Genomic DNA, 10,820 nt, shown 5'->3' with positions numbered 1-10,820 from the left:
CCAAAATCGTTGTTTCAGAGAAGTTAAGACTAACTTTTGCCCCGCATGAAGCAGCTTTAAATGTTCATCTCGAATTATTAAGTCAGCAATTTCAGAACCTTTAGGTACTATTGCAGGGTGTTTTGCATTGTATGGCATAGAGGCATTATGCAGTCGGCCACCAACCCTAAGTATGCCATTACCATCTAAGAAAGGGGTCAAAGGTGTTAAGGAACTACCAGTTAGCTGTCGTTGATTAGATAAACATTTAATTTCACTTTCATAAAAATGATGTTGTTCGTTTTTCACAATCAATAATAAGGCTTTATGAAGTTCGGCTGTAGACAAAAACCCTGTTTGTTTAATGTTGTATATTTGTCTTATGGCAACACTACACTTCTCGTCTCAAGTCTGTACCGAACACACGTATGTTAGACGTGTAATAAATAATGTCTAAAATAAAGTGGTTTCTCTGAAGTCCCTCGGCCAGCTCCTCATCCACACACGACCACATCACACATGGTGTCAGAAGTAAAGTCGGAAGAAAAAGAAACATGTCAACGGAGCAGGTAAAGAACTTAATTACCATGTCTAACCTAAGACCGTTAAATTTAGCAAATGGCGGCACACAAAGGAATAACGGAAAAAGCAATTTTGAATTGTGGCGAATGTGGAAAGAAAAATTTTTGATATATACGGATGCAAATGATTTTGATAATATTCCGGAAAGAAAAAAAGTGGCATTATTCTTGAATTCATTAGGAGATGATGGAATCGACATATTCAATTCATTCAATATGGACAGAACGAAAATTTCACTCAACGATGTTATTTTAAAATTTGATCAAAAATTTAACCCATATAAGAATACGACAGTGGAAAGATATAATTTCTTTACAAGATACCAGAAACAAGATGAATCATTGGATGAATATTGTACAGCATTGAATAATCTGGCAAGAAGTTGTGAATTATCGAACTTGAAGGACTCGCTCATCAAAGATATGTTTATAATTGGAATTAAAAACACATATATAAAGGAAAGACTGTCACAAGAAAATTTCACAAACATAGATGAAGCTATCAGGTATGCAAGAAACTTAGAATTGTCACAGGAAAGATCTAACCAACTTCCAAAGACAGAAAAAGAAGAAACAAACACTGTTGATGTTATCTCGGGCAAGAAACAGATGTTTAGATCAAGAAGCAAACAACGAAATGTCAATAATCACCATGACAAGTCAAATGGCAAAAAACCGTTACAACACAATTTTCAAAATTTCCAGCATAACAATTCTTTTTCCAGCAATTATTTTTCAGCTAATAGAAAACAGAAGTTATGTGGAAGATGTGGTCAAGTACACAGACAAAAATGTCCAGCAGAAGGGAAAATCTGCAATATCTGCAAAAAGATGAATCACTTTGCTAAATTCTGCAAAAGCAAGAATGAAAAATCGACGGTGAGCACTATTAATTCTAATAAACAGTCTGACTTTGTAATTAATTCAATTAATAATGAAAATTGACATAATTGGATAATAAATATTGATATTTTTAATTATGAGATTAAACGAACTTACCTGTAAGTGAAGTTCTATCTCAATTATACGAAGCTCCTTGTTCGAGAGGTTTTTAACAGTGTAGTCTACGTCTTATGCTCCAGCATCGTCACAATTTTCAAAGCTCATATCCAAAGCTAAAAAAAAAGTTAGTTTCCCGCTTCCTGAACGCAGCTGTCAACTAATGTCATTATGTTTAAAGCATGTTTCATGGACAACTCCATCACCTGTGGAAGCTTTAGGGCGGGATATTAAAATTGAAGGGAGGGAGTCCTCTCGAACAAGGAGCTTCGTATAATTGAGATAGAACTTCACTTACAGGTAAGTTCGTTTAATCTCATAATTATACTCGCTCCTTGTTCGAGAGGTTTTTAACAGTGTAGATGTTCAAAGTTTAGTTGGGAATGAAACATTTAAATTGAAACGAGTACCAATAATATGATTATTCATTAATGAATAAAGTACATTGTTATCACAAAAGCTAATTAAGCTGCCCATGACTTTAATCCCAATAGAGGCAGTCAGAGGCACAGCCGTCGCCTGATAAACTCAGCGCGGCGTTCCACCAAACGTTTTGATATTATCATGTAAAAAACAATAAGAATAATAACTGTTCGCTAAACAAGTTTCACCAGTTCTCAAGAATGGAATCGATATTATGTATGTTATATATGGTTATACTATACTGTACTAGAATAGATACATAGTTCTAAATAATAAAGTTGAAGTTGAGCAAGTACATTAAATACCTATTTCACATTACTATCAATTTCACAACAAAGGAACTACACAAGAACAAATTTCTGATGGAGCTCAACATCAAGATTGGCTATAAGAGCCTCACAGGGACCTCACCATAGAGCACATTTCCGAAGCTCTTGAACAACAACGATAGTTACAGTCGAAAGGACTGTGAGACTTCATCATATAGTATAACACTCATTTTTCATTGGCCCACCAAGGGATACAATAATTATCAAAGTTACACAATATTTGTTTACATACATAAAAGAAGAAGAAATACATAAAGAAGAACGGGTAATGACGAGGGCACCCAGACACAAGATTGATTGTAACATCCTGTGCTAAGTTGGCAATTGTTGTCGACATTGAGTAGTTAAATGAATCCTAAGACAACATGTCAAATTGATTAGAGAAAATACAAATATAAGTGCAAGTAAGAATTTCGATACATTTATTCAAATGACCTTTTTCAATAAAATATTCAGAACCACTGAACTAAACTTTCCTCTTTATTATAAGATATTGTTAAATGAGGCTGAAAGTATAAAGAGGGGAAGTGCATTTACATTATGTACTTGTGTGATAATTATCTTCGTAATAATTAAGATTTTGTTTTTATTAAAATAGATTACCTGAGCCCACGTTATTGTGTATTACCTAATATCGACCATATGGGCTTGGTAATAATATTTAGTATAATTTTTTATGTGGTAATAATAAATATAACTTGTGGATTTTTTTCATATTCCTATATGCAACCTTTCACCCACTAATCAGATGATAGAACAACGTACACACAACACATTAACACACGTAACATTGTTTACGCAGCTATCTCTTTAGTGTAATAATTATTGAATTTGTTTTTAGGACAGTAATAGTAACGTCCTATTATTTACTGGAAAAAATAAATAAATGAATAAAACATATTTTACCCTTAGGTATGCAGTTACATATAAGGATAACATTAATTTATTAATTATCGTGTAGGTATATTATCATCGTTCGTAAAAATCATCCTTTCCTTTAACCTAACTTAACATGATCTTGTTGTTTGCACAGGGATTCACTTCTCGTACTCATCCTGAAGATTTAATATGTCAAGTTATTTAGTGAAGGGACCTGCCTGATTTACGTTACAACACTAACCAAATAATAGGATAAACATATATTTATCATGAAAATATTATTGTTACTTCTCCACTGCAGTTTGGTTCCGATTGATTAAGTGGAGGGGCATTATTGTTGTAATTTTTATATTAATTGTAAACTGTGTTTTGGGCTGATCAGCAACAACATAATAAATCTACAACAACATAATTTAGAGAAAACGCTAATGGTGATGTAAGTTATATGTTACTAATGAACTATTTTTCCTTCCTTTTCACCTATGAGTTAATAATAAAAAAGGGCAACTATTCTATCTAACCGAACTAGGTATCAATATTTTACAATTTCGAATGTAATACTTGAAGGAAATTTTCATTGAAGTTATAATACACTTCTCATCAAAAAAATCGAAACACCTTGCAAGTTTACGTTTTGTCAGGATTATCAGAAAAATGTGTACATTTAGGAATAAATGTTAAATGTCGTTTAATAGTGAGTAATATGAGCTTATCAAATCTTAATGTTAATGTTCTAAATTTAAATGAATTTTTCATAGGTTTCGTATTTTGTTAAATGAGTCATTTTTATTCCGTATGGAGTATAAAGGAAATGGATAAAACAACACACGTAAATGAAAAAAAAAGCTAAAAAACGTTTATTTAATAACTTGTATTCCCTCCCCGAGCTCTAATTACTGCTTCCATACGGTTCTTCATCGATCGGATGAGAGTCACGATCACATGCTGTGGTATATTGTCCCATTCCTCTTGGATTGCATCTTGCAGCTGGCTAAGTGTTTCTGGGGCAGGATCTCTTGCTCGAATTCGTCTCTTTAATTCATCCCACAGATGTTCAATGGGATTCATGTCCGGGCTTCTTGCTGGCCATTCCATAATAGAGATATCGACTTCGTTAAGATAATCTCGTACGACGCCCGCGGTGTGAGCCCTAGCATTGTCGTGCATGAATATGAAGCCGTTGCCAATAAAATGTGCATAGGGCATCACATGAAGCTCGAGACACTCTTCGACGTACCGATGACAGTTTAGTGCAGGCAGACGTGGCCCAGACACGAAAGCAAGCTCTGTCTTACCGTCGGCGCTGATTCCTCCCCAAACCGTCCACGAACCGCCACCATAGCTGACCTTTTCTTCAATGCAGCATTGTGCATAGCGTTCTCCGTCTCTTCTGTAGACCTTGTTCCTTCCGTCGTTACCATACAGCATAATTTTACACTCATCAGAAAAGAGAACTTTGCTCCACTGTAGGTATGACCAATTTAGGTGCTCACGTGCAAAGTTAAGGCGCGCTCTTCGATGGTCTGCAGTTAATTTCGGCCCATTTGCTGGCTTATGCGGTACCAGTCCACGATCCTTCAACCTTCTTCTAATTGTAGAGTCACTTACAGCCACCCTTCGTACAACACGAAGCCGCTGCTGCAGTTGAAAAGCGTTAAGGCGTCGATTTCTTAAAGAAGTTGTTACAATAAATCGATCATCTCGCTCAGAAGTGACCTGATTCCTGCCAGATCCTGAACGGCGCGTGGACAAGCCAGTCTCCCGATAACGTTTATAGACTCTATGAACAGATGACAGGCTTAGATGCAGTCTTGCAGCCACAACACGCTGACTAAGGCCAGAATCCAGCAATGCCACAACTTGGGCGGCTTCTGTGGGCGAAGTATCCATACGTTTTAGAAAAAAAACCTTTTTTCAGACGTCCCAAAGTCACAGTATTGAAATAAAAAACAAAAAGTTTAAGGATAGGCGCCAATTTTTAGTTTTTAAACGCTAAATGTACTCCAACCCTAAACACACATTTGTCTCAAAACAGTGATTCATTTCGTTTATAAGATAAACAAACGAAATTCTAATTTTGAATTTAGAATTTTCGCTTATTACTGTAATGGCCAAACTGCCAGCTATACATTTATGTATTTTTTTTCATCGTATGAATTCTTTTTTGTGTTAAATTCGGACAGAAACAATGAAAACGGAAGTGTTTCGATTTTTTTGATGAGAAGTGTATTATCAGGTAGGTACCTCAATTTATACTGAGATTAGTATTGTTATTCCTGATTAACAAAGACAGGATTTGAATCCCATGTCTTAATGATAATGCTAAAACTTTTAGTGATAGACATTCGGAATTAATTTTACCAGAATTTTGAAAAAGTAAATATCATAAAGGTTTGCTAGTGCAAATTTTCCCATTATAACTTTACTAGCTGGTACCCGCGACTTCGTCTGCGTACTTTTAATTTGAATATTAAGGATTATATAAAAGGAACGGTATAGCATGTGATTAAAAGAGAGTAAGTAGGTATATTTAAAAAAAATAAAAAATATCTGTTTACAGTCGTTATAAAGTACCTATGTATTCCATTGAGTGGCAGAAATTACCTAGGAATATTTATCGGTCCCTTATGTCCAAGACACTTACAGGGGTCAGCGTCACGTTGTGTACAAAAATATTTTAAAATGACCTAATTTAAAACTTTTTTGTACACAACGTTTGCTATTTTGTTATTATTTGTTAAAATGTAGAAATTGTTTGGACTCGACACTCGCGAGCAGGCCACGTATACACCACGTGCGCTCCCCCACCACAAGACAGCGCCGTTGACTGCCGCCACACTTCGGCGAATGTGCGCGACGACGAACGACGACCGACGGCAGTGGCGGCGATGCAGAGTATTCGTTAAAAGGAACTTTATCTACAAAAGCCAAATTTTTTTAACTTGATACACCCAAAACTACTAAATATCATGTTCCTAGGTTCAGTGGTTAATATTTTGTATACAAAAAGTTTGGCTTCGTAGTTCCCGTTCCGAATCCGTTCCGTTCCGTTCGAATTTCGGAAAATCCGTTTGTTGAAAAACTCTGCACATCCTAAGAGACCTACGTACCAAGTTTCATGGTTTTATCTTCAAAAATGACGAATACCCATACAAACATTCAACCCGTATTTCACCCCCATACTGGTAAAAATTTCAAAATGCTTGAACAAACGATTTTTTGTTTGTTATTTAGTGCCTAAACACAAAATTTAATATTTTTATCTTGAAAAATGACGAACCTCATAAAAAATTTCAACACCTATTTCATCCCCTCAAAGATCGAATTTTCAAAAACGCTTTAACAAATTGTTTTTTTATTTCTTATCAAGTTCCTAAATATAAAGTTTCGTGGTTTTATCCCCAAAAATGACGAACTCCCATACAAACTTTCAACCCTCATTTCACTCCCTCACTGGTCGAAATTTCAGCAACGCTAGAACAAATGTTTAATTATTTTTTATCAAGTGCCTAAATATAAAGTTTCATGGATTTATATTTTAAAATTAAAATATCCCATACAAACTTTCAACCCCTATTTCAATCTCTTCGTCCCTTCTTTTCGCAATAAAAGGTATCCTATTTTCTTTCTCAGGGTCTAAAGATTGTCTGTGCCAAATTTAATCAAAATCGGTTGAGAGGTTTTAGCGGGAAAGCGTAACAGACAGACAGACAGACAGAGTTACTTTCGCATTTATAATATTAGTAAGGATTATTTTCCCTCGTTAAATAGTAAACAAACTAAGTGTAGGTGTTATAATTTCGTTGACGAACTGATTACCTATCCGTTTCTTTGTCTAAAATGAGTATTACCTTATTACTATGATTGATTACTGGGCTTAAAGTTCGTATAAATGTCTATCGAATTACCTCCTCAAGTTTAAAGCGTAGCTAGTCATGTAGTACTATATTAATTATGTGGTGTAAGTAATTAGATTTTATCTGTATGTAATGTAATAGTTAGTTGAATAAAAAAACTTATACAAATCAGATCAATTAATTGGCGTAATGTGATTCTAGAAAGAGTTTTAATGTTAATAGATAGCTAGCTATAGCTATGTGTAGGTTCCTGTAGGAATGAGATATAACTGTTTAATAAAGACAGTTGCATCAAAATTTTATCATAAATTCCCTAAATTATGGCGCCTACCTACCCTCTAAGTTAGAAAAGTGATCAAATACTAACTTGAGGTCACTCAGTTTAAAAAAAAACATCGAAATCATTCCAGTAGCTATGGCGTCATGCGCTTCTTGACACGATCACGAAATCTAGATTTCCGCGGGAATGAGGTATTTTCCCGCCATAAAAAGTAGCCTGTGTCCGTGCCTAAGATCCTATCTTTAAATTAACCAAGTCTTATAAAATTCCGTTCAGACGTTAAGGCGTGAATGAGGCAAACTTTTAAAACAAACAATTAAAAATCACTAACCTAGTTTTCTGTCTACTGCCTACGCCTTAAGTACGATAGCATAAATATTAATAGGCCATATCCTTTTCTAGATTACTATCTATCAGCTAACTAAATTTCATCAAAATCCGTTGAGCCGTTTAGGCATGATAAACAAAACTCCCAGCAAAAACCATAAAAAAATCACTAACTCAATTCAGTTTTCTGCCTACTTCCTACCCCCTAAGTACGATGACGTGATCAATTTGATCGTACAACCGTTTTTAGATAACCAACTATTACCTTACTAAATTTCATTAAAATCCGTTCAGCCGTTTAGACGTGAAAGAGCAAAAGTCCCAACAAAAACGACTACAAATCACTAAATCAATTTAGTTATCTGCCAACTGCCTACCCCCTAAGAACGATGGCGTGATTATTTATAGCCTATGACCATTTCTAGGTTATCATCTATCACCATACCAAATTTCATCAAAATCCGTTGAGCCGTTTAGGCGTGAAAGAGTAACAGACAGACAGACAGACAGACAGACAGACAGAGTTACTTTCGCATTTATAATATTAGTATGGATAGGGAATTCTTCCTCCTCATGAGGTACTATTCTTAAACGGCCTTGCTGCCTGGGCCACTGTTGATACTAATGGCTGTGAGACTGCTAATACATCTGGTTGTAGCTCTGCTACTACTGCTGGCTGTAGGGATGTTGGTACTGCTGGTTATGGCACTGCTGATCATGACTGGTTGCATCACTGCTTTTATTGCTGGCTGTGGGGCGGCCTGCTGATACTGTTCCTTGTGGGCTTTCTGTTCATGCTGTTGGCTGTGGGGCTGCCTGCTGATACTGTTGTCTCTGTTCCACAGATCCTGTTGCTTTCTTGTTTACTCACTCTTCGGGCAATGTTATTCATTATTATTTATGTGCTATTTGAATTTTATGATGTTGGTTGAAAGAATTTAATAGCAGTATTCTCTCACCATGTCTTGTGTACAGTTATCTCTTTTGAAAGTAATCTCTGACATTACATACTATTAATACTTTGCTTTCTAGCACAGTTGAGGTTGATTAATAGAACAGAGGCTTTTAGGTTTTGAATTGTCGGTTATTTCTTCAGAATTTGTACTCTCATTATTTTATAATAATCAATTTGACATAATAGTCTATTGTTTCTCAGCATTAGTCTAATCTTGAGTTTCAACATGGGTAGGTAAGCCCCGACAATTCAATGGTTTATCTTCGATTCTTGTAGTGGTAGCTTTATGTTATTTGAGTTGATACCATCAAGTCCATTGTCTATCCTCTAAGTGATAGCTCTAGATATGGAAATGAGAAATAGGTATATAGCGCTTGCCAATGCCGACCATAATCGTGGTAGCTCTTATATTAATAGGGTTCATACCATAAAGTCCATTGTCTATCCTCTAAGTGATAGCTCTAAGTATGGAAATGAGAAATAGGTATATAGCGCTAGCCAATGCCGACCATAATCGTGGTAGCTCTTATGTTAATATGGTTCATACCATCAAGTCCATTGTCTATCCTCTAAGTGATAGCTCTAAGTATGGAAATGAGAAATAGGTATGTTAGCGCTTGTCAATGGCGACTTTCTTAGTGGTAGCTCTTACATTCATTGTGTTGATACCTTCGAGTCCATTGTCTATCCTCTAAGTGATAGCTCTAGGCATGGAAATGATAAATAGGTATATTAGCGCTTGGCAATGGCGACCTTCCTGGTGGTAGATCTTTTGTTAATTACGTTGATACCATCAAGTCCATTGTCTATCCTCTAAGTGATAGCTCTAAGTATGGAAATGAGAAATAGGTATGTTAGCGCTTGTCAGTGGCGACCTTCCTAGTGGTAGCTCTTATGTTCATTGCATTGATACCTTCAAGTCTATTGTCTATCCTCTAAGTGATAGCTCTAGGTATGGAAATGACAAATAGGTATATTATCGCTTATCAATGGCGACCTTCCTAATGGTAGCTCTTATGTGCATTGTGCCTTTAAGTCCATTGTCTATCCTCTAAGTGATAGCTCTAGGTATGGAAATGTAAAATAGGTATATTTGCGCTTAGCAATGGCAAACTTCCTAGTGATAGCTTTTATGTACATTAAGTTGGTACCATCAAGTCCACTGTCCATCCGCTAAATGATAGCTCTAGGTATTAAAATAAGGCATAGGTATATTTGCACTTTGCAACAGTCTTAGTGGTTGATTTTTATGTTAATAGGGTTGATACATCAAGTCCATTGTCTATCCTCTATTGTGATAGCTCTAAAAGGAAACAAATAGTCTGTCTAGTCAGACAGTTCACTACTAGTGCTTAACTAGGTGACTCTCCAAGTGGTGTTCTCTTGTTGGTTAGGTTGGTACCAATAATCATCACCCATACGTTGGAAGCTTGAATTATAATAAGATTAGAGTAATTTGGAAGAAATTGCTTACTGTAATAAGGCTATCTTTTGCCTGTACTCTCTTAACACTCTTTCTGTTTTTATTGTTAGGGTATATTATCATAATCTTATATTGTAAGTATCATTCGGAGAAGATAACATTATTAACACCACTTAACAGAGACTGTGAGAAGGGATTATGTACTGTTATAATATATATAATATCATTTTTAAGTATGGTTATCTTGTAGTAAACCAATTATAATCCTCTAAATGTTTTAAGTGTTATCTTGAATAAGTTATGTATCTTGTCTACCAATGGTGTAGATGACCTCTGTGATATCGAGTACTACTGTGTCATAGGTACTTCTTGATGAACAGGGTAAACATGAAGTGCTTCTGTCACCTAATTATCTGAACTTGTCAAATTATTTCCGAGTTAATTATTTACTTTTCTATGCCATTCTGCGGTTATATTTCACTGGTTCTCTTTGTTTTATAATAAAACTGCTCATTTCATTCGCTGATAGTAAGTTATCAACCGCAACATAAGCCAAGAACACAAATTACAAAAAGAAACAAAAAAAAAAATTTTTTTTTTGACAGATTAAAATAAAAACACGGACTGAAAAAAATCAGGGACTGAAGACAAGGCTTAGGCCTATTTTGATCGTGATTTTCGAATATTAAATTACTAAAGTCAAGACTGTATAGTCCTCAGATCTTTGCCTGCCTTATATAAGGCGAATTTAAACAACATCAACATCGGAATAAAGTATAACTTTTAAA

The 10,820-nt window shown here is 35.3% G+C and overlaps 1 protein-coding gene across 1 annotated transcript; it reads left to right on the top strand.

The window, feature by feature from the left end:
* The first annotated feature begins 776 nt into the window (after window positions 1-776).
* LOC126381065 (uncharacterized) lies at window positions 777-1,505 on the top strand. Its single transcript, XM_050030607.1, has one exon. The coding sequence runs from the start codon at window positions 777-779 to the stop codon at window positions 1,503-1,505; it is 729 nt and encodes a 242-aa protein (XP_049886564.1).
* Window positions 1,506-10,820: the final 9,315 nt, after the last annotated feature.

Source organism: Pectinophora gossypiella, unplaced genomic scaffold (genome assembly GCF_024362695.1).
Source record: "Pectinophora gossypiella unplaced genomic scaffold, ilPecGoss1.1 Pgos_34, whole genome shotgun sequence".
Lineage (NCBI taxonomy): Eukaryota > Metazoa > Arthropoda > Insecta > Lepidoptera > Gelechiidae > Pectinophora > Pectinophora gossypiella.
The sequence above is the reverse complement of the archived record's forward strand: the minus strand, read 5'-3'. Positions and strand labels throughout refer to the sequence as shown.